The 25,001-nt window shown below is 46.3% G+C and overlaps 1 protein-coding gene across 4 annotated transcripts in view; it reads left to right on the forward strand.

The window, feature by feature from the left end:
• LOC139226871 (C-Jun-amino-terminal kinase-interacting protein 4-like) overlaps nt 1–25,001 on the forward strand; it is a 279,135-nt gene that overhangs the window by 231,703 nt on the left and 22,431 nt on the right. For 2 of the 4 annotated variants that reach the window (XM_070857971.1, XM_070857972.1), the window contains exons 15-22: nt 6,051–6,183; nt 9,822–9,914; nt 10,837–11,004; nt 11,189–11,260; nt 12,459–12,630; nt 13,826–14,053; nt 21,090–21,297; nt 22,309–22,431. In XM_070857971.1, coding sequence (XP_070714072.1) covers nt 6,051–6,183; nt 9,822–9,914; nt 10,837–11,004; nt 11,189–11,260; nt 12,459–12,630; nt 13,826–14,053; nt 21,090–21,297; nt 22,309–22,431 — 1,197 coding nt within the window. The remainder of the gene's footprint in view (nt 1–6,050; nt 6,184–9,821; nt 9,915–10,836; nt 11,005–11,188; nt 11,261–12,458; nt 12,631–13,825; nt 14,054–21,089; nt 21,298–22,308; nt 22,432–25,001) is intronic. The other 2 variants (XM_070857973.1, XM_070857974.1) reach the window with 1 other exon arrangement.

Genomic DNA, 25,001 nt, shown 5'->3' on the forward strand with positions numbered 1-25,001 from the left:
GGGTCGGAGCTTCGAGAGGCCTACAAAGACCAGTGAGACCAGGAGCTTGGAGAGGCGGGAGTTCCGGGGTCGGAGCTTCGAGAGGCCTATAAAGGCCAGTGAGACCAGGAGCTCGGAGAGGCGGGAGTTCCGGGGTCGGAGCTTCGAGAGGCCAGTGAGACCAGGAGCTCAGAGAGGCGGGAGTTCCGGGGTCGGAGCTTCGAGAGGCCTATAAAGGCCAGTGAGACCAGGAGCTCGGAGAGGCGGGAGTTCCGGGGTCGGAGCTTCGAGAGGCCTATAAAGGCCAGTGAGACCAGGAGCTCGGAGAGGCGGGAGTTCCAGGGTCGGAGCTTCGAGAGGCCTATAAAGGCCAGTGAGACCAGGAGCTCGGAGAGGCGGGAGTTCCGGGGTCGGAGCTTCGAGAGGCCTATAAAGGCGTGGCTTGTGCACCTGCGGCGGGGACAAAAGGCAAAAAAGAAGTAGAAAGAAATCGAAAGGTGACGTCACAGCCAAGGGGATAAGTGATTGGCTGGTGATTGGTAAGTAGCTTTTCTTTTTCTTTTCTATTTCAGTAAGTAACATTTAGCATTGTTGCCAAATTAAGTTAATCGAGGGGTTAAGTCATGGCAGGACAGCTCGGACACATGTTATGCTCCTCCTGTACCATGTGGGAAATCAGGGACGCCTCCGGTGTCCCTGACAACTACGTGTGCGGGAAGTGTATCCGCCTCCAGCTCCTGACGGACCACGTTACGGAACTGGAGCTGCGGGTGGATTCACTCTGGAGCATGCACGATGCTGAGAATGATGTGAATAGCACATTTAGTGAGTTGGTCTTACCGCAGGTAAAGGGCCAACAGCCAGATAGGGAATGGAAGACCAACAGGAAGAGCAGTGCAAGGAAGATAGTGCAGGGGTCCCCTGCGGTCATCCCCCTGCAAAACAGATACACTGCTTTGGGTACTGTTGAGGGGGATGACTCATCAGGGGAGAGCAGCAGCAGCCAAGTTCATGGCACCGTGGCTGGCTCTGCTGCACAGGAGGGCAGGAAAAAGAGTGGGAGAGCAATAGTGATAGGGGATTCGATTGTAAGGGGAATAGATAGGCGTTTCTGCGGCCGCAAACGAGACTCCAAGATGGTATGTTGCCTCCGGTGCAAGGGCCTAAGGATAAGGACCATTTATAAGGATCAGGCTAAGGCCATTTAGGACCGAGATGAGGAGAAACTTCTTCACCCAGAGAGTGGTGAACCTGTGGAATTCTCTACCACAGGAAGTTGTTGAGTCCAATTCACTAAATATATTCAAAAAGGAGTTAGATGTAGTCCTTACTAGTAGGGGGATCAAGGGGTATGGCGAGAAAGCAGGAATGGGGTACTGAAGTTACATGTTCAGCCATGAACTCATTGAATGGCCTACTCCTGCACCTATTTTCTATGTTTCTATGTCTCTGAGCGGGTGCAGGACATTCTGAAAAGGGAGGGTGAACAGCCAGTTGTCGTGGTGCATATAGGTACCAACGATATAGGTAAAAAACGGGATGAGGTCCTACGAGATGAATTTTAGGGAGCTAGGAGTTAAATTAAAAAGTAGGACCTCAAAAGTAGTAATCTCAGGACTGCCAGCAGTGCCACGTGCTAGTCAGAGTAGTAATCGTAGGATAGCTCAGATGAATACATGGCTTGAGCAGTGGTGCAGAAGGGCGGGATTCAAATTCCTGGGACATTGGAACCAGTTCTGGGGGACGTGGGACCAGTACAAACCGGACGGTCTGCACCTGGGCAGGACCAGAACCAATGTCCTAGGGGGAGTGTTTGCTAGTGCTGTTTGGGAGGAGTTAAACTAATATGGCAGGGGGATGGGAACCTATGCAGGGAGACAGAGGGGAATAAAATGGAGACAGAAGCAAAAGATAGAAAGGAAAATAGTAAAAGTGGAGGGCAAAGAAACCCAAGGCAAAAAACAAAAAGGGCAACTTTACAGTAGAATTCCAAAGGTGTTAAAAAGACAAGCCTGAAGGCTCTGTGCCTCAATGCGAGGAGTATTCGGAATAAGGTGGACGAATTAACTGCGCAGATAGCAGTTAATGGGTATGATGTGATTGGCTTCACGGAGACATGGCTCCAAGGTGACCAAGGCTGGGAACTCAACATCCAGGGGTATTCAGCATTTAGGAAGGATAGACAGAAAGGAAAAGGAGGCGGGGTGGTGTTGCTGGTTAAAGAGGAAATTAATGCAATAGTAAGGAAGGACATTAGCCTGGATGATGTGGAATCGATATGGGTGGAGCTACAGAATACCAAAGGGCAGAAAACGCAAGTGGGAGTTGTGTACAGGCCACCAAATAGTAGTAGTGAGGTTGGGGACAGCATCAAACAAGAAATAAGGGATCTGTGCAATAAAGGTACAGCAGTAATCATGGGCGACTTTAATCTACATATTGATTGGGCTCATCTAACTGGTAGCAATACCGTGGAGGAGGATTTCCTAAGTGTATTAGGGATGGTTTTCTAGACCAATATGTCGAAGAACCAACCAGAGAGCTGGCCATCCTAGACTGGGTGATGTGTAATGAGAAAGGACTAATTAGCAATCTTGTTGTGCGAGGCCCCTTTGGGAAGAGTGACCATAATATGGTAGAATTCTTTATTAAGATGGAGAGTGACATAGTTAATTCAGAAACTAGGGTTCTGAACTTAAGGAAAGGTAACTTTGATGGTATGAGGCGCGAATTGGCTAGATTAGACTGGCAAATGATACTTAAAGGTTTGACGGTGGATAGGCAATGGCAAACCTTTAAAGATCATATGGGTGAACTTCAACAATTGTACATCCCTGTCTGGAGTAAAAATAAAATGGGGAAGGTGGCTCAACCGTGGCTAACAAGGGAAATTAAGGATGGTGTTAAATCCAGGAAGAGGCATACAAATTAGCCAGAAAAAGTAGCAAGCCGGAGGACTGGGAGAAATTTAGAATACAGCAGAGGAGGACGAAGGGTTTAATTGAGAGGGGAAAATAGAGTACGAGAAGAAGCTTGCTGGAAACATAAAAAATGACTGCAAAAGCTTCTAGAGAAAAAGATTAGTGAAGACAAACGTAGGTCCCTTGCAGTCGGATACAGGTGAATTTATAATGGGGAACAAAGAAATGGCAGATCAATTGAACCAATACTTCGGTTCTGTCTTCACGAAGGAAGATGTAAATAACCTTCCAAAGGTACTAAGGGACAGTGGGTCTAGTGAGAAGGAGGAACTGAAGGATATCCTTATTAGGCGGGAAATTGTGTTAGGGAAATTGACGGGATTGAAGGCTGATAAATCCCCAAGGCCTGATAGTCTACATCCCAGAGTACTTAAGGAAGTGGTGCTAGAAATAGTGGATGCATTGGTGATAATTTTACAACAGCCTATTGACTCTGGATCAGTTCCTATGGGATTGGAGGGTAGCTAATGTAACACCACTTTTTAAGAAAGGAGGGAGAGAGAAAACGGGTAATTATGGACCAGTTAGCCTGACATCAGTAGTGGGGAAAATGTTGGAATCAATCATTAAGGATGAAATAGCAGCGCATTTGGAAAGCAGTGATAGGATTGGTCCAAATCAGCATGGATTCATGAAGGGGAAATCATGCTTGACAAATCTTCTGGAATTTTTGAGTATGTAACTAGTAGAGTGGACAGGGGAAAACCAGTGGATGTGGTGTATTTGGACTTTCAAAAGGCTTTTGACAAGGTCCCACACAAGAGATTGGTGTGCAAAATCAAAGCACATGTTATTGGGGGTAATGTACTGACGTGGATAGAGAACTGGTTGGCAGACAGGAAGCAGAGAGTCGGGATAAACGGGTCTTTTTCAGAATGGCAGGCAGTGACTAGTGGAGTGCCGCAGGGCTCAGTGCTGGGACCCCAGCTCTTTACTATATATTAATGATTTGGATGATGGAATTGAGTGTAATATCTTCAAGTTTTCAGATGACACTAAACTGGGTGGCGGTGTGAGCTGTGAGGAGGATGCTAAGAGGCTGCAGGGTGATTTGGACAAGTTAGGCGAGTGGGCAAATACATGGCAGATGCAGTATAATGTAGATAAATGTGAGGTTATTCACTTTGGGGGCGAAAACACGAAGGCAGATTATTATCTGAATGGCGACAGATTAGGAAAAGGGGAGGTGCAACGAGACCTGGGTGTCATGGTTCATCAGTCATTGAAGGTTGGCATGCAGGTACAGCAGGTGGTGAAGAAGGCAAATTATATGCTGGCCTTCATAGCAAGGGGATTTGAGTATAGGAGCAGGGAAGTCTTACTGCAGTTCTACAGGGCCTTGGTGAGGCCTCACCTGGAATATTGTGTTCAGTTTTGGTCTCCTAATCTGAGGAAGGATGTTCTTGCTACTGAGGGAGTGCAGGGAAGATTCACCAGACTGATTCCTGGGATGGCAGGACTGACATATGAGGAGAGACTGGATTGACTGGGCCTGTATTCACTGGAGTTTAGAAGGATGAGAGGGGATCTCATAGAAACATATAAAATTCTGACGGGACTGAACAGGTTAGATGCAGGAAGAATGTTCCCGATGTTGGGGAAGTCCAGAACCAGGGGACATAGTCTTAGGATAAGGGGTAAGCCGCTTAGGACTGAGATGAGGAGAAAATTCTTCACTCAGAGAGTTGTTAACCTGTGGAATTCTCTACCGCAGAGAGTTGTTGATGCCAGTTCATTGGATATATTCAAGAGGGAGTTAGATATGGTCCTTGCGGCTAAAGGGATCAAGGGATATGGAGAGAAAGCAGGAAAAGGGGTACTGAAGGAATGATCAGCCATGATCTTATTGAATGATGGTGCAGGCTTGAAGGGCCGGATGGCCTACTCCTGCACCTATTTTCTATGACATTGAGCAGTTTGGAGTGCACTTTAGCAACAGAGGAGTTCCATTTGAGGTTGGGGAGATGATGAAGGCAAGGATATAGCTTGGCCTCACCCTTAGTCTTCATTCACCTGAGGTACTTGCTGTTGGTTAGACCTGCAAGAGGCACGAAGACACTGCCTTTTAAGAATTACAAGAAACAAGATTTTCATTGTTCTATTTATTGAAGGTGTCGAGATGATTGAGATTAGTGATTCAGCCACTGCACTGATGGGAATAGAGGCTGAGAGCACCGTGATCTGAAGGAAGTTGGTTGTAGAGCAGAATCAGCAAAGGAGAATCTTAAGAAGGAACCGAGTGGGAGAGAGGACTGAGCCCCAAGGAACTGCCAGAGTAATGGACAAAGGGCCTGAGCATGAATCAATAATTATAGCACATAGAAGATGATTTGACAGCCTTGATGTGGCTTTAGTGGGAGGCCACATGATGGTTATGTGGTGTCTGATGATGTCAGATGTTAGAGCTATCCAAGGCAGTGATAGAGGATTTACCAACGTATTCAGAAGCAGAGTTCCAATGGTGGGCAGCATTGGTAACAAGATCACCAGTGAAGCAGCCGTGCTGAAACCCCTGCAGCTGCTCGTGGATTAGGGCAGAACTTTGAAGGCAATGGATAATTTGAGAATTAATAGCAGCTTCTGTAACTAGGAAGGCCAATTAGGTGGCAAGGTCAGAGGTCTTGGGAGTGAGGCAAATTGAAGAGCTATTGTCAGACAGGGCCAAGTTTGCAGGCACACATGTTGAGGGTGATGGGAGGGATACCATCAGTACCAGACACTACCGTGATCAGATACCCAATGTACTGCCACAAAGGTGCGTATTTGTCTTGTAAATTTACAACTTGCCTTTTGGGAAAGGAAAGCAGAGTGACATCACTTGGGTTTGTACCACAGTCTCTCACATACAGTAAGCTGCCGATCTGTTGTACAGAGCAGGGATCGGAAATTCTAAGTGCAACCCTTGCTCCTCTCCTAGTGGGCTTTTTGCCGAGTAGCATTGGAACCGGTTATCTGCCCATCTGTTTCATCAGAAAAAAGGGAGGGAATTTATAGATGCTGTTTAAAAACATTTTAAAATATTAGCTTATTCTTGCACACGGTTGAAGTGGTGGTGCAGCAGTTGCATTGTGTAACTTTATTGTTTGCCAGGGACAGTGACAATATTTCAGCCACACGCAGGGAGCAGAAGAGGGAGCAGTATCGTCAGGTCAAGGCACATGTCCAGAAAGACGACGGGCGAATTCAGGCCTATGGTTGGAGTCTGCCTCCAAAATTCAAACAGGTAAAACTTGGCAGTCTTTTTCTTTCCTGAAAAATTGATTTTCCCCACAATTAACACCTGCAATTACAGAACAGTTATTGGTTACTGTTGCTTTTACTGTGATGCTTGCACTCTTGGTCTGTGGGCTGTAAATCAGTGGAAACCTGCCAGCCATTAATTGCGGTTGCCTGCAGGATATTGTGACCCATTTTGTCCTTGTTTGGGCACCCAGTACATAATCCACTTGCTGATATCCAAACATCTAAATTGGACCCGGCTGTTCCAAATTTATGAATTGTTGACTTGTAATTGCGATCAGTGAACTGCTTCCAGACACACAGGAATTTAACATCGAACACAGGAGCTCAGCTGGATCGCATGCTCCTTCACATACAGTGAATAGATGTTATGTGCACAGTTTGGATTCAGCTGGCCTAACCTTTAACTGTCTCTGCGTATGGGCCTCATTGTCAAGGCAGCAGACTACCCGTCTTGCTCCTATAAAGGTGGTGGTTGGGAATAAATGAAAGATGCAGTCCCCAGACGGCTTTTCTCTTCGCAGTAAACTGAGGTTCAAAAATTTATCTCAGCATAAATGTCTCCTATTCTACGTCAGCTCAGACTGATTAAGCCATGCGTTGAGGGACTCTGTTGTAATGTCAGGATTTCGGCGACCTTCTACAGCCATCAGTCCCACCACACAGATTTCACTCCTCCAACTCTGGTCAATTGCATATCCTGCCCAGTCCTCCATCTCTACCCACCCATCCCAACCACCCGTAAATCCTTGGTGATGGTACCTTGAGCTCCCATGTCCCTCTGCAGCAGAATCTTCTTTTCAAAATCTGTGCCTGTTCTGTCACTGTCCCTAACTTCTCCCTTACCACTCTCCCAAGTACTTTGGAATGTTTGTTGTATCAAATACACTATGTAAATGCAAGTTGTTATACTAAAGGGAATTTTAATTAATTAATGACACACAAAATGTTCAATTTAAATAGTTAAGTAAGTATGGCTCACTTACACTAAATAACTGCTTTCTTGTGTGTTTCATATTTGTTTTCCCAGTTTTGCAGAGTCCGGGGCTTTTTAGCAGCGTCTTTAATTTTCTGATTTGATTTGCTTACCTTGATATCTTGTTCCAAACACTCTTTATTCTGTGCCCCTCTGCTGGATTCTGTCTGGAGGAGTGGAACTCTGCTTTTTATTTGGGGTTTGCAATGAATGTAGGGAGAAAGTCTGCTTTAAGCTGTCAGCCATGGCTAAGTGGGTGGCACTCTCGTCTCTGAGCCAGAAGGTTGTGGGTACAAGTCCCACTCTAGAGACTTGAGCACAAAATCCAGGCTGACACTCCCAGTGCAGTACTGAGCGCGTGCTGCACTGTCAGAGGTGCCATCATTCGGATGAGACATTAAACCAAAGCCTCATCTGCTCTCTCAGGTTGGCGTAAAAGACCCCATGCCACTATTTTGAAGAAGAGCAGGGGAGATATCCCTGGTGTCCTGGCCAATATTTATCCCCCATTCAACAACATAAAAAAAACAAATAGATTATCTGGTCATTATCACATTGCTGTTTGTGGGAGCATGCTGTGCACAAATTGGCTGCCGCATTTCCTACATTTCAACAGTGACTACACTTCAAAAGTACTTCATTGGCTACAAAGCACTTTGGGACGTCCTGAGGTCATGAAAGGCGCTATAGAAATGCATGTCTTTCTTTAAGCTGGGTTGCGCTGTTGCAGGCAGTTACCTTCAAACCTTGAGACCAATGTGAAACGAGAGAGGCCCCTTGAGCACTGCAGGCAGTATAACAGATTCCTCATGAATGCTATTACATATGAACTGACTGAATCTGTCAGTTAAAGCAATGTGCTTTTCTGAAGGATGACTCGAGGGATGTACTTGCAGATGTAATGTCACATCTATTATTGTGTGAGCATTAAGTCTGCTCCCACAGCATTCCCAACAAAAGTACGCTCCGAGTAATTTTATGTAAATCCAATTTAAGTGCATTTAATCTGACGTTGACCTAGGTACACAGAAAAGTACAAATGAAAATTGGATTTGTGTATGTTGCACTGGCTGAAGTGGTGTCAGTGCATTGAGTGCAGCATGTATCCAGCGAGCTGCCATAGAATCTTATGTTCCTATTGTGTTTAGAAGCCCAGGTTAGCTTTGTAGTTTGGGTTGGTTAATCCATTAAAATAAAAGCAAGGTAAGTTCAGGGCACTAGGACATGGCCTCTGCTCGTGGTCCCTCCTGAGCACTGCCATTGGGAGGAATGCTGAGTCAGCCATGAGCTGTTTTTGTAAAAGCACTGAGGCGATCAGGGAGGGAGCAGATTTGCTGCAGTCCCTGCTGCAGACGGTTGGTTTGTGTTACGCAGTAAACCACAATCTGGAGGGAAAAGGGAGTCTCATCTTCCAAAAATAAAAGTTGAGGAAAATAATAAACAGGATTAATAGTTTAAAATATAATCGCTTTTTAAAATGTTATTTGTAGCATTATTTTTGCATTATTAGATGATGGAATATAAGGTGTATAGGCATGGGCCCTGTACTGGAGCTCGAGCACACAGTGATCTCCTCCTGACCTCGTTCAAAGGAGCATGGCAAGCAGAGGGCCGGCCACACCAGACCACTCCATCTGTGACAGCCTTCAGCTGTTCCATACTGTCATTCTGTCTCCTCACCTTCAAAACCTACCTCTTTAACCATTCTTTCAGTTAACTCTACTCGTTGGTGTCCATTCCCCTGGGTAAAAGGCCTTGGGGTATTTCTAAACAGTCTGAATGTTCAGTCCCATTTTATACCTCAATCTATGAGACGCATTGAACCGAGGGCATTGTTTATATTGCTGTATTGCCAGTCTTCTGCTGTTAGATGGCAGTGACACATTTTTATAAACGCGGTCGCAAATTATTAACTGCTGGTTTCTCTGGGGAGTGGATGCCCTCTTGCTGCCCTCACAATGGAGTAAGAATTTTAACTTCAGCTCATTCCTGATTATGTGAGTTCAAGACCTGATTTAATGTTCTCCTCTTGAGATGCTGCTGTTTCTTACAAGCAGTTCTTTTCAGAGGCTAAGAAACCCTTTTGAGAAACCTTTCTCGTCTTTGTCAAGTGTGTGAGGAGGGAGAAAATTCACAGCACTGTACAGGCTGAAGCATGGCCATTGACGCAGGGTGGCGGGAGGGGGGGGCGGGGGTGGAATAGTGGGTTTTTAGGGGATGTAGAGCACTGGCTGGGGAGGGGAGAGATATGTTTGGATTTGCCTTTTAGGGTACCTATCAATAACCAGGGGGCATAGATTTAAAGTAATTGGTGGAAGGATTAGAGGGGAGTGGAGAATTATTTTCACCCAGAGGGTGGTGGGGGTCTGGAACTCACGGCCTGAAAGGGTGGTAGAGGCAGAAACCCTCACCACATTTAAAAGTACTTGGATGTGCACCTGAAGTACCGTAACCTACAGGGCTACGGACCCAGAGCTGGAAAGTGGGATTAGGCTGGACAGCTCTTTGTTGGCCAGCACAAACACGATGGCCCTCCTGTACAGTAAATTTGATTCTATCCACTGTCTTTGATCCTGCCCCTCACCATTGTATCAGCCATGTCTCCTTCCACACCATTCATGCAGCTTTGTTGCCTGTCCCCTCAGGTGACCAATGGTGTATCAAGTGACAGCAAGATGAAGAATCTGCCCGTGCCAGTGTATCTGCAACCATTGGATGACAAAGATACTTACATGAAGGTAACATTATTCGAATAGTTGAACCTTTGTATTTTATGTTAAGGTTGTTCACTGAACAAAAGAGTTGCTTAAAATCTCCCCTTCCCGGTTGGATTTTCTTGTTGCAGTCTCCCAGAGACTTGACATTTCAGACCTGACAGTTGGCACAGACTTGCTCAGCTGGCTGCTATGGGTAGCTGCATCTACGTTCATCTTGAGCCTGGACGAAGAACCCAAGCTGTCACTTTTTACAATGATGCATGGGTCAAGCGCTGCAGTTATATACTGGAGGTTGTAGGCATAGAGTCTCTCATTGGACAACCTTAAACACTCAACAGCTGTCCCCAAACCCAGTGATCAGAGAGAAGCACTTTCTGCAGCTACTGCAAACTGGAAATGTTTAGTTTGGCTGCCTGAAGTAACTGTTTCAAGAACACTGCAGACAACTGTAGCAATGCTCCATTTTTTAAGTCTTTAAATGGGGGTCTAATAATTTATCAAGATAGCTACTATTTGACGATATTTTGATGATTTTTTTTTGTCTTTTGCCAGTTGTTACTGTGAACAATAGTCACTGCAGTTCTATAGCTACCCACACAAACTTAACACACTACCACAACATTCTGGAATCTTGAATGACACAGTATTTACAGCATAGAACAGACCATTCGGCCCAACGGGTCTGTGCTGGTGTTTATGCTCCACGCGAATTGTTAGCTTGTAGCTGACGGCCATGCCAACATTTAACCAACAGACTTTTGAAACCTGAGCTTGGTATTACCAAACCATTACTGCTTGGGTTTTGCCCTCCTTTCAGCCTCGGGTGGTGCCCTGCACTCTGGGCCTCGGCCCTTCACTTGGCTTTCTCTGTTTCCAACAAAAATAGGCATCCTCCATAGTAAGTGACGGCGACTCATGCTCTGGTCTTGTTTGTGTTTCCCAGTTATGGTGTGCAGTGGGAGTTAACTTGTCGGGAGGAAAAACCCGTGATGGCGGCTCGATTTTTGGTGCTAGCGTGTTTTACAATGATGTGTCCGGTTCAGAATCAGAAAGTAATAGGCAGCGGAGAGGATCTCAGAGCAGCTTGGATCGCCTGGAGCAAGAGCTCAAAGTAAGTCCATTATCATTAAAAAAATTAGTCAAAAGTTTTCACATTTTCATGTTATTTACATCTTGCAAATAAATACATTTATAAATAAGTTATTTTATTATTATCTTCTTGAATTATAATCATAATTCTTGAATTATTTTAAATGCGTGTATTTTTAAATTGCATTGTCTTGAAATTTCAAAAGATCAAAGTCAACTATGTAGAGCTGCCTGGTCTTCCATTACCCAATTCGTACGGTGGACTGGCGAGAAGGGCAGTGAGTTTCCATCCTTCACCCATTCATTAGCTTCTTCTACTGGCCTTTGTAACAGAGTTGAATTGAGGATAGTATTGCAGACAGGATGGGGGGCATGTGCTTCCTGAATGGAACACAGATAGACCAGAGCACGAATACCATTTTGCCCACTGCCAATAGCCCAGGTACATAGAAAATAGGTGCAGGAGTAGGCCATTCGGCCCTTCGAGCCTGCACTGCAGTGTGTATCAGCAGAGACCATGGGCTAGATACGGTTGTACTGTAGTTATCTCATTGTTATGTTCGTCCCCTTAACTCCTGAAAGTGCTGACTCTTCCTGGAGTAGTGTCTCACTGCCTAGAAGAATATGTGGCCCGAGAAGTTTGTCTGCCATTCAGCCATGGAGAGCATCGTAGCTGAGCTTGATCTTGTCCTTGCCTGGCATCTACACGTGTACTTACCGTCAGCAATCACTGGATACTGTCAGAGGCGGGCACTCCTGTAGAATATTTTTCTATGGCTCTCATTCCTCCTCCTAGCCTGGAGGCACTGCTGCCAATTGCACCATCCCAAGAACTGTACGTGAGCTAATCTTTCAGACTAGGCATTGAGACGCCTGCTTCTGGGCCATGTGGCTCACTGCCCCCAGGCAGCCATGGGGGCGGGGGAGGTATGCACACTGGGTCTTTTGTAATATTGCTCCCCTTTTTGAGAAGGTGGGTAGACTTGCTTCCAGACTTCTGCTGTTGTTTAGTTGAAACCATTTGCTGGAAGGCGGGGCTGTGTGCTTCCCCCCCCCCCCAGGGGAGGCGGAGCTGTGTGTCCCTCCCCCCAGGGGGAGGCGTGACTGTGTGCACCCCCCCCCCCCGGGGAGGCGGGGCTATGTGCCCCCCACGTGACTTTCCCTCTTGAATTATTTTTCCCTTTCTCCGTCTCTGGTGGAAAAACACTTGCTTGTGCTTTTACATATTGTCGCTAGCATTGCTTGGATCAGAATCTCACCATGTGAGAACCACAGACACAGTTCAACTTCCTCTCTGGTCTAACCTGATCTCTGTTGCTTAAAATACCAACTTAATCATATGGCCGTAACAGATTCTCACTAACATTAACAAAATACATTGTGATATTTTGCTCATTATCCACACAGTTTATTTGCTTGGCATACAGCAGGTTGTGAACTGGAGTAAGTCTGCTTATTAAAATCTGTGTTGTGTAGGAGCAGCAGAAGGAGCTGAGGCATCAGGAGGAGCTGTCCAGCCTGCTTTGGATCTGTACGAGGACACACGCCACCGGCAAGGTGGTGGTTATAGATGCCAACCAGCCTGCAAACATCTTGGACAGTTTCTTTGTCTGCAACTCCCACATCCTTTGCCTCGCCAGTGTACCAGGTGAGTTCATTTTGCACGTGCCAGGAATTGTATTGGCAGACTTTTTAAACAGAGTTACCTGTGTGAGATGTACACGTATGAGATTTGTATTTTTTTTTTTGGCCTTAAAACGTTTGCAGGATCCTATGGGGGTTCACTAGTTGTAGTTTTGAATGTTAAGCTCATATTAGGCAGCTCATTTGGTTTAAAGCTTGAATTTGCACTCTCTTCTCGAGCTCTGTTTCTCACTTTTGCCCCCCCCCCCCCGGCTTTACTTGGGGCTAATCTTGGTCAACTGTTTACTCAGTTATGGGAAGGGAGGGGTGTTCTCCGAAGCTCAGCTGTGCCTCTTCATTCCCATTGATGTAGAAACAAGGATGCTTCTCATGTAAAGAGAAGTTACGTGGATTAGGGAAAGACAAGGCTTTACAGTCTTCCCTTTCTCTTGTCCAGAACTGCCCACTGAAGTACTGTCAATTTGTTTTATACAAATGTAAATTTAAAATTTTTAGGACCAAACTATGTTACTGCTATCAACTCTTGGTGTAGAGATAATGGCAGTGCAGTAAATGAATTGTTCTGCCTTAGTTCTCTAGTTATGCTTACTGCCATATTGTGTGAGACAGAAATAATTAGTATTTATATAGCACCTTTCACAACCTTAGGACTTCCCAAAGCGCTTTACGGCAAATTAAGTACTTTTGAAGTCTAGTCACTGTTGCAATGTAGGAAACAAGGCAGCCAATATGCACACAGCAAGCTCCCACACACAGCAATGAGATAAATGACCGGATAATCTGTTTTAATCATGTTCGTTGAGGAATAAATATTGACTCAAGACACCGGGGTGAACTCACTTGCTCTTCTTTGAAATAGTGCCGTGGGATCTTTTACCTGCACCTGAGAGAGCAGATGGGACCTCGGTTTAACATCTCATCCGAAAGACGGCACCTCCAGCAGTGCAGCACTCCCTCGGTACTGTATTTGGAATGTCGGCCTGGATTATGTGTTCAAGTCCCTGGAGTGGGACTTGAACCCACAACCTTCTGACTCAGGCGAGAGGGTGTTCCCAACTGAGCCACGCTGACAGAAATTGTAGAAATTCTGTGGAAGAACATTGTCGCTGTGTGAACTGTGTGCTTTTAACCAGTGGTATCCATCACCATGATCAGATTGATGATTATTTGTGTTCAATCACTGCATCGATAATTGATAGGTGCTCGAGAGACGGACTATCCGGCTGGGGAAGAGATTCCGATGGATGCTGAAGGAAGCCAGGCGGAATGTGCCTCTTTAGCGGGGAGTGTCGCCAGCAACAGTTCAGCCGGAAGTGAGAATCTGTTGGGAGGGATCACAGTTGTTGGTTGCTCCACAGAAGGCAGTACTGTCCCTCCAAACACGCGTACTCCCGTCAGTTCCTCACCAATCCTGGAAGGAGAGCCAGGTATGCAGTTCAGTAAGCTTTATGTGTGGCCACCAAGGTACCATTCAGCGGTGAGATTTTTTATGTTTTGTAGCTTAACAAAGTTTTACATTTGTACCTTACACTGGCTCGTCAGTGTATCGACTCAAACCTCTGCTTTCCGGTGGTAGGCCTGGAACTGGAGAATCACTCAAGGTTATGCTCGTGCATAAACTAGTAGTTGGACAAGAAGTGGCAGAGGGAGCAAGCACCTGCCAGCACCCTCGGCTGGAGGTGATGTGCCGTGGGAAAACCTGGAGAGGGACACAAGAAAGGAAAGTTCCGATTCAGAGGCTGCATGCATCGAGCCCTTTGTGTGGTTATATTGGGTCCAAGTTTCGGGCCGTGCCTAGAACGGCGCAGCCCCGACCTGGACACCCGTTTTTCGCACCGGAAAGTGCGCCTAAAAAATACTTACAGATTCTCCGGCTCCCTGCAGGTCCTCTGGAGCTGGGCGCGGCGCAGCACAAGCTGTGGGGGGCGGAGCCAGGTCCCTGCGCTGAAAACAGTGCCGGGACCTCTGCACAGGCGCACTACAGTGGGCACGCATGTGCAGTAGTTCCAGGGGCCCAAAACTATGTGGGAGGGGCCCGAAGCACGCCGCCCCTAGCCCTGGCCGAATGGGCTCACTGGGGCGGCGTGGATCAGGCTCCTCCCACGCCCAGCTCCTGCTTCCTCCCTTCAGCTGGCTCTCTCAAACTCTCCCTCCCACTCCGACTCACCCCCCCCCCCCCCCACCCCACCCCACCCCGACCCGACTCCCCCCCCAGCCTGGATCTGACTCGACTCCCCCCACCGTACCTGATCCCCCCCCCCCCCCCCATTAGACCTGACTCCTCCCCCCCCCCCCCCCCCCTCCAAGCAAGACCCGACCCGATCCCCAGCCACCTACCTTTAACTCCAGTGCTGGGTACGGGCCCTGCCCGAAGTCTTGGACCCGGCCAGGCTGGGCCCGTTCAGCCCCTCCCTCTCTCCTCTCCTCTCCCTCCCTCCCTTCTCCCTCCCTTCTCCCTCCCTCCCTCCCTTCTCCCTCCCACTCTCCTCCCGCTCCCTCCCTCCTCCCCCTTCCCTTGCTGTCCGAAACACAGACACTGACAGACAGAGAGTGAGAGAGACACACACAGAGAGATAGAGACACTGACATAGACAAACTGGTGGGGGGGGCCCGTCCCAGCACGCTGTTGGAGGGCTCCCGGTGCTGCAGTCGGTAAGTAGAAAATGTTTTATTTATTGATTTTTTTAATTTTTTATTAATTTTTTTGATTGATTTATTGATGTATTTATCATTTATTATTGATGATGGCTCTTTATTTGTAAAACTGAAGTGTTTAATGTTTGTAAACTTCCCTTTAAACCCCCCCCCCCATTCCCTACGCCTGATTTGTAACCTACGCCTGATTTTCTAAGTGTAGGCAAGGTTTTTATGAGTGTACAAAAATCTACACTTACTCCATTCTAAGTTAGTTTGGAGTAAGTTTTCACTGCCTAAACTTTCGAAACAGGCGTAAGTGGCCGGAAAAAAAAAATCTGTTGCAAACTGAAACTGTTCTAACTGACTAGAACTGGAGCAAACTAAATGCCGAGAATTGCAATTTCTAAGATACTCCATTCTAAACCAGTTGCTCCAAAAAAACAGGAGCAACTCAGGCCGAAACTTGGCCCCAATGAAAGTCTAGGTTCATTTGTGTTTGCGGAGGTAAAGGGGCACAGCTGGCTATATCAATGGTAAGGAGTCATTAAAGAGTCAATTCTGAAGAAGGTGCAGGAACAGAGACCTGGGGGTATATGTGCATAAATCATTGAAGGTGACGGGGCAGGTTGAGAAAGCGGCTAAAATAGCATACAGGATCCTGGGCTTTATAAATAAAGGCCTTGAATACAAAAGTAAGGAAATTATGCTGAACCTTTATAAAAACACTGGTTCGGCCTCAACTGGAGTAATGAGGTAGAAATTGCGGTTGGAGGCTTCCCGCGGTGGATGCTTCTGACCTGCAAAAAATCTACGAATTTCCTCGGTGGTCCGGAAGGTTGGTAGATTTGGGTACCCGCAGTTAGATCCCACATGTCCCGGGGCACGGGCAGTTCCTGGGCCTCTCAGGGTACCCGCAGGTAGAACCCACATATCCCGGGGCACAGGCGGTTCGACAGTGCCCCTGGGATCACGTGGGCCGGCCCAACCAATAAAAGAAGGGAATCTCCATTTATACCTATGGGGAGTTCTGTTTGTACGGAGCTTCCATAAGTATGAATGGGAATCACTTAAAAAAAAAATACATGAACACATGAAATAATTTATTTTTAAATTACATATTTAAAATGTCATTTAATTAAATATTTTAAACAAAAATTTGATTTTTTGAGAAAAAAGTGTTTTTTAATGGGGCAAAAAATAAACTTACTTTATTGGACGGGGTTTTTAATGAATAAATGGGTGCTAAAATTTTATTTCTCTATTTTTTTAAAACCCTTACGCTGGTAAAAGCAGGCCTTACAAGGGAGGATTAAGAAAAAAAGGGACGCTTATGTCACATACCAACGGCTAAATACTTTAGAATCTTTAGAGGAATATAGGAAGTTAAGAGGCAAAATTAAAAAGGATATTAGGAATGCTAAGAGAGCACGAGAAATTCTTGGCCAGTAAAATTAAGGAAAACCCAAAAATGTTCAATAAATATATTAAGAGTAAGAGGGTAACTAAAGAAAGGGTAAGACCTATTAGAGACCATGAGGGTAATCTTTGTATGGAGGCGGAAGATGTTGGTAGGGTTGTTAATGAATACTTTGCGTCTGTTTTCACAAAGGAAAGGGGCAATGCAGATACTGCTATCGAGGAGGAGTGTGATATTCTAGATGAAATAAATATAGTGTGAGAGGAAATATTAAGGGGTTTAGCAGCTTTGAAAGGAAGTCCCCAGGCCCAGAAGAAATGCATCCCAGGCTGTTGAGTGAAGTAAAAGAGGAAATAAAGACCATCATTTTCCAGTCCTCTTTGGATCTGGGCATGGTGCTGGAGGATTGGAGGACTGCTAATGTAGTACCCTTGTTTAAGAAGGGAGAAAGGGATAGGCCGAGTAATTACAGGCCTGTCAGCCTAACCTCAGTGGTGGGAGAATTATTGAAAAAAATCCTGAAAGACAGGATAAATCTGCATTTGGAAAGGCAGGGATTAATTAGGGACAGTCAGCATGGATTTGTTAAGGGAAGATCGTGTTTGACTAACCTGATTGACCCTCTTGGTTACCTCCTCAAAAAATTCAATGAAGGTAGTGTGTACGATGTAGTGTATATGCACTTTAGCAAGGCTTTTGATAAGGTCCCACATGGTAGACTGGTCATGAAGGTTAAAGCCCATGGGATACAGGGCAAAGTAACTAGTTGGATCCAAAATTGGCTTGGAAGTAGGAAGCAAAGGGTAATGATTGATGGATGTTTTTGTGACTGGAAGGATGTTTCCAGTGGGGTTCCGCAGGGCTCAGTACTGGGTCCCTTGCTTTTTATGGTATAAACGATTTAGATTTGAATATAGGGAGTATGAATAATAAGTTTGCAGACGACAATAAAATTGGCTGTGTGGTTGATAATGAAGAGGAAAGTCATGGGCTGCAGGAGGATATCAATCTACTGGTCGGGTGGGCAGAGCAGTGGCAAATGGAATTTAATTCAGAGAAGTGTGAGGTGATGCACTTTGGGACAGCTAATAAGGAAAGGGTATACACATTAAGCGGTAGGTCACTTAATAGTATAGATGAACAAAGGGAACTTGGAGAGCTTGTCCACAGATCCCTGAAAGTAGCAGGCCAGGTGGATAAGGTGGTTAACAAGGCATACGGAATGCTTGCCTTTATTGGCCGAGGCATAGAATATAAGAGCAGGGAGGTTATGCTTAAATTATATAATACTTTGGTTACGCCACAGCTGGAGTACTGCGTGCAGTTCTGGTCGCCATATTATAGGAAGGAAGTGATTGCACTAGAAAGGGTGCAGAAGAGATTTACTAGGATGCTGCCTGGAATGGAGAATCTTAGTTATGAGGACAGATTGGATAGGCTGGGTTTGTTCTCATTGGAACAGAGGAGGTTGAGAGGAGACCTCATTGAGGTGTACAAAACATTAAGGGGCCTGGACATAGTGAATAGCCAAGGCCTATTTCCATTAGTGGAAGGGTCTATTACGAGGGAGCATAGTTTTAAGATGGTTTGGTGGAAGGTTTAGAGGGGACTTGAGGGAGGGATTCTTTACGCAGAGGGTTGTGGGGATCTGGAACTCGCTGCCTGGAAGAGTGGTGGATGCAGAAACCCTCACCACTTTTAAGAGATGATTGAATGGGCACTTAAAGTGCAGTAACCTGCGGGGTTACGGACCTAGAGCTGGTAATTGGGATTAGACTGGATGACCTTTTGTTGGACGGCGCAAATATAATGGTAAGTACTGCAGGGAATAGAATACAGCCAGGGGTGATCTCCTGGACTAGTTTCGATCGCCTGGATGGGTTGGAGAGAAATTTTCCCAGATTTTTTTCTCCCTAAATTGGCCTGGGTTTTTACCTGGTTTTTGCTTCTCCCAGGAGGTCACATGGCTCCGGTTGGGGTGGAGTGTAGAATGTTTCAGTATAAGGGGTGTCGCAGTTGTGTGAGGCGGACTGGTTGGGCTGGGTGCTCTTTGCCTTTCCGTCATTGTTCATGGGTTTATATGTAACCTTTAGGGCTGCTGACCAAGGACCGTGCGGCTCTTTGTCGGCCGGCGCGGACACGATGGGCCGAAATGGCCTCCTTCTGCGCTGTAAATTTCTCTGTTTCTATGTTTATGCCAGCTTTTACCAGGCATAAGAATTTCCAGGGCAGAACTGGGCAAATAGCCCAACTCTCTGCCGCGGAGGCCCTTTCGGATTCATACGATGTTGACAGATCACAAGTTCCGCATTTCAGCACAGGTGCAGTGAATGCCTAAACCCAGAACTTGCGGGTCGCCTGCAGGCGCGTGCACACCTTGTACATACCCGTAGGGGTCGCAAATTCAGCCCCATTGTGTCCAATTCTGGGCACCCCACTTTAGGAAGGATGTGCAGGTCTTGGAGAGGGTGCAGAAAAGGTTTATGAGAATGGTTCCAGGGATGATGGACTTCAGTTACGTGGAGAAGCTGGGGTGGTTCTCCTTGGAGCAGAGAAGGTTGAGGGGAGATTTGATCGAGGTGTTCAAAATCATGAGGGGTCTGGACAGAGGTGGAGAGAAACTGTTCTCATTGGTGGAAGGGTCGAGAACCAGAGGACACGGATTTAAGGTGATTGGCAGAAGAACCAAAGGCGACGCGAGGGAAAATCTTTTTTACGCAGCGAGTGGTTAGGATCTGGTATTCACTGCCTGAGAGGATGGTGGGGGCAGATTCAATCGTGGCTTTCAAAAGGGAATTGGATAAGTACCTGCAGGACTATGGGGAAAGGGCGGGGGAGTGGGATTGGCTGAAGTGCTCTTGCAGAGAGCCGGCATGGGCTCGACGGGCCGAATGGCCTCCTTCTGTGCTGTAACTGTTCTATGATTCTATGAGGGGTTTTATATCTGCCATGCCTCTGTAGCCTGACTGTTGCCAGTGTGAGGAGCACGTCCCTTGCCATGTCATTGCAGCTCCATACCAGCAGGAATGTACAGCGAGTTTATACTTTTAATTGTATATTAAAACCCAAAGCCCCATAAAAATATATTTTAATAATACATCTATAATATTTAGCATTTGAAGCTGTATTTGAGACGTACAGTAGTATACTGGTTATGTTACGGAACCAGTAATCCACAGGCCTGGACAAATGATCTGGGGATGTGAATTCAAACCCCACCATGGCAGCTGGGGAATTTAAATAATAAATCTGGAATAAAAAGCTAGTGTCAGTAATGGTGACCATGAATTAAAACCGGATTGCCGTAAAAATCCATCTGGTTCACTGATGTCCTTTAAGGAAGGACATCTGCCGTCCTTACTCGGTCTGGCATATAGGTGACTCCAGACCCACAGCAATGTGGCTGACTTTTAATTGCCCATTGAAATGGTGGCTCACCACCACCTTCTCGGGGCAATTAGGGACGGGCAATAAAAGCTGGCCATGCCAGCGATGCCCACACCATGTGAATTTTTTTTAATTAATAGGTGGGTGGGGTAACCTTATCAATGGTTTCAATGCTTCAGTCCTGAGGAAGTGAAAGGTGGAAAATAAATGATGGATATGACCTGATCCATTTGTGAGCCATTGGGTAGAAAGTACTGGAGTTCTGCCTTTCCACAGGCCACTGTAATTGTTATGGCAATGAGCAGGCTTCTGCTGTGAAGCTACAAAGCTGCATACTGTTTAAATCTTAAATTCCTTTTAAATTAGAGCCCAGTGTGAGTGTTCGTGTGATGTTTCTAGAAACCAGGGCATTAGATGTTAAGTAAATATTTACTGAAGTGTTAAAGGATAAAGCATTGTGCGCCTGCGTCTGAAAGCAGCTTAAATGGTTTTGTTGGATGTTTTTAAATCCTTGTGTATTCAGGGTCATCATAGGCGGTCCCTCATATCGAGGATGACTTGCTTCCACGCCAAAAAGGGTGCTTCAATGAAGGACCTAATATTCCAGGTCCCGAACTACATCCTGAAGGGTGGAAGATGTCTGTGCGTGGATTTTTTTAACCTGTGGTGGCTGTTGCACACCAGCTAGCACACAGGCTTGACAGAGCGAGGTCTTGCTCCAGTGGCAAGGATTATCCAAGACGACTGGAGACCAGCTCTGCTGCACGGACCTAGTGTGCACACAATCGTAGTGTGGGCTGGCCCGTGCTGCCCCTGGGCCCACCCATCCTCTGGCCCCAAACTCACACCTCTCCTTTACCCCGATTGCGTCGCTCCTTGATCACTCCCTGCACCTGGACCTTGATGTAGTGACCTACTGCCAGTTTTTTGGACAGAGGATTCAGTGACGAGAGGCTGCTCAGTCCATCTGCTCCCTGGTCTGTTGAAAGGATCTGTGCCGTAATACCTGTACCTTGTTGCAGGGGAGCTCGGTGCCGTGAGTGGCAGTCCTGATGAAAGTTTGCTTGCAGCAGAAGAGGCCACAGAAGCAACAGAATCCAATCTAAACCTTCCAGTGTCAGATGATGATTTAACTGATGTCAGTCGGTCCGGAGCTTACACGGAGCATGTCTTTACAGACCCTCTGGGAGTGCAGAGCTCTGCAGACAGCACGCAGACATTTAACAGACGGTATGTGGAATCAGTAATGTGGAGTTCTCATCACGATTAAACCGTGTGGCACAAACTAAGCTATTTTGATCTATATTGCAAATTGTACAGAATATAACATTATCCTCTATTAAATACATCTCTCTTTTCCCAACCTACCTTCAAAGATATTGAAAGTAATGTGTTATTTGGGGGAGGTCTGTGGATGTTGCGGTTTCTTGGTTTCCAGTGCTCTCTATTACACAGTATAGCTGCTTTGGGAAGTTTCCTTTCAGTGGCTGCACCACAACAGCCCGTCAGCCCAGGGGAGCTGTCCCAGCAATCTCTGATGGTCAACGCCAGGTCTGTATCTGCACCACTGGAACAGAGTAAATGTGGATCATGAATTCAAGATGGCATGTCACACAGAAATGATCTTTTTCACTATAAAGTGAGTGCAATTTGCACTAGAAATATACCACTGACCTTTTCTCTTTAAATCTCTTTCTCCCCCCGCCCCCACCCCCAAAAAAAATCTGCCCCACTTTAGTGAAAGGATCATTCCACCTTTGTCCTGGTTTGAAAATGAACCATGTTCTTTATGCAACAAGTGCTGGCATAAATGAGAGTAATCTCAAGTGTCAGGGTTTTGGGTGTCCAATGACCTGTTTGTCAGAATGGACAAATTGTGGTCAGAGATTTGTGTGTTTGAACCTGGTCCTCCACATCTTGGTTATTTTTCACTACAGATGGCACGTTTTTCGAATGGTGCCTGGTGGTGCAGTGTAGTGGGGCTCCAATGATGGGATATAGCTCTGATATAGATCGTCTTGTTCCTCATGCAATGGGCTCCCATTCTTGGACTTGGTATCTGACAGTGGAACTGCAGGGTCACTCTTGCTTTCATTGGGAGCAAGGGACAATGACAAGTGACAGCAACAACTGAAGAAACGTCTGCAATAAGTAATGTGGCACAGGAAGACAATGGGAAGGGTGATACAAGCGACCCCTTGATTCTGAGTCGAGTTGCTATCTTTTGCTTCTATCCTGCAGCGAGTCTGACCTGTACAAAGATGGCATATCTGCACTTCCACTGGACCAAGACTTGATGCGTGAGGAAGCAGAGAAAATGAGTAGCGTTTTGCCAACTATGTGGCTTGGGGCACAGAGTGGTTGGTGAGTCATGTTCACAAGTGTTAATGCGCATATAACATCGTGCCTTCAGTTTAAGAAAGGAGAGACTGTGGTGTCGGTCATTTTTTTTTTATCACCGCCTCAGTCCGAATCCAGTCCAGATTGATGGGAGGAAAACCAATTGTAATGGTCCAATGTGAAAATAGGTTAGGCAATCTCAAAGCTGTTCTGTGGGTGCAAATCTACGGCATAAAGCCGCCTTTTATTCTGCACAAATTGGCAATTTCCCTCCAGCCAGCTTGGTTGTGGTAAATACTGGTGCATTAGGAGGTACTTGCCTGAGGTTGGTTAAGGCATATTGTTGGCACAGAGAAGAGGAAGCTTGTCTCTGGAGCTGCCTTTCCTGTACCCGAACCTGCTGGATCCAAAAATTGGAAGGGCTCTGACTTCTGACACAGATGTCCCCTGCCTTGATCTGCCATTTACCCAAAAATTGTATTTAAAATTGGAAAGAAAAAAGTGCTCACCTCCGATTCAGAATTGGGTATAGTAAAGAGATTTTGCAGTTACAAGTAGTGTTCGTTCTTCCGCAGTGATGGGCTGACAATGCAGTAGGAGTGTTGGTGAAGGGACCTGGATAGGCTGGGTCCAACCCCTCCATTTGGAATTCACACTATGCTTTGTGTGGATGTAGCCTTTACCCCACCCCAAAGATGGGGCGAGGCTGAGGACCACAGGCTGGGAGATCACACGTCGCTGCCCTATCCTGCGTCAGGCAGACTATTGGCGGCCGGCCGGTGCACCAAATTTGGCAGCCACCTGGCGGGGTGGGGGGCAAGGGGCAAGAGTTCAGGGCTGTGCATCAGCCAGGATTCTTGAAGGCAGCACAACGTAAGAAATGGGAGCAGGAGTCAGCCATACGGCCCCTCGAGCCTGCTCCGCCATTTAATACAATTATGGCTGATCTGATCATGGACTCAGGTCCACTTCCCTGCCCGCTCCCCAAAACCCTTTATTCCCTTATTGGTTAAGAAACTGTCCATCTCTATAAGAACATAAGAAATAGGAGCAGGGGTAGGCCATATGCCCCAGAAGGAGCATCAGTTGTTGATTTCTGGGAAAGAAGGTGGAGAAAACCCTACCACAGCTTAACGGCTTCTCCAGGCAGGTGGGTACCCAAGATGTGCTGCCATTGGTGCATTTATTTATATTCAAGGACCGCCCCCTGACCGTGCAATCCTTTTCAGAGTGAACACCGGAGTGAACACCCATGTGTATAGGGGTGCTTTGCACTGCATCTAAGTTATGCTGTACTTCATCTGGAGCTGATTGGGAAGTAGCCTGTTCCTAAGCAGTGGTAATGTTTGCTTTGAGCACACAAAAATTAGGAAAAAAATTACATTTTTTAAAAATATGCAAAGATCCACTATCAGGTGTATGCGGTTTGATGAATGAAAATTAACATAGAACATAGAAATTTACAGCGTGGAAGGAGGCCATTTCGGCCCATCGTGTCCGTGCCGGCCGACAAAGAGCCGCACGGCCCTCGGTCAGCAGCCCTAAAGGTTACATATAAACCAATGAACAACGGCAGAAAGGTAAAGAGCACCCAGCCCAACCAGTCCGCCTCACACAACTGCGACACCCGTTATACTGAAACATTCTACACTCCACCCCCACTGGAGCCATGTGATCTCCTGGGAGAGGCAAAAACAGATAAAAACCCAGACCAATTTGGGGAAAAGCAATCTGGGAAAATTCCTCTCCGACCCATCCAGGCAATCAAAACTAGTCCAGGAGATCACCCTAGCTGTATTCGATTTCCTGCAGTACTTACCATTATATCTGCGCTGGCCAATAAGTGGTTGTCCAGTCTAATCCCAATTACCAGCTCTAGGTCCGTATCCCTGCAGGTTACTGCACTTTTAAGTGCTCATCCAACCATCTCTTAAAAGTGGTGAGGGTTTCTGCATCTATCACTCTTCCAGGCTGCGAGTTCCAGATCCCCACAACCCTCTGCGTAAAGAAGCCCCTCTCAAATCCACTCTAAATCTTCCACCAACCACCTTAAAACTATGCTCCCTCGTAATAGACCCCCTCCACCAATGGAAATAGGCCTTGGCTATCCACTATGTCCAGGCCCCTCAATATTTTGTACACCTCAATGAAGTCTCATTTCAACCTCCTCTGTTCCAATGACAACAAACCCAGCCTATCCAATCTGTCCTCATAATTAAGATTCTCCATTCCAGGCAGTATCCTAGTAAATCTCCTCTGTACCCTCTCTAGTGCAATCACATTCTTCCTATAATACGGCGACCAGAACTGCACGCAGTACTCCAGCTGTGTCCTAACCAAAGAATTTAAACATAACATCCCTGCTCTTATTCTTCGGCCAATAAAGGCAAGCATTCCGTCTGCCTTCTTAACCACCTTATCCACCTGGCCTACTTTCAGGGATCTGTGGACAAGCACTCCAAGGTCCCTTTGTTCATCTACACTATTAAGTGCTCTACCGCTTAATGTGTATACCCTTTCCTTATTAGCTGTCCCAAAGTGCATCACCTCACACTTCTCTGAATTTAATTCCATTTGCCACTGCTCTGCCCACC

This window comes from Pristiophorus japonicus, chromosome 16 (assembly GCF_044704955.1).
Source record: "Pristiophorus japonicus isolate sPriJap1 chromosome 16, sPriJap1.hap1, whole genome shotgun sequence".
Lineage (NCBI taxonomy): Eukaryota > Metazoa > Chordata > Chondrichthyes > Pristiophoridae > Pristiophorus > Pristiophorus japonicus.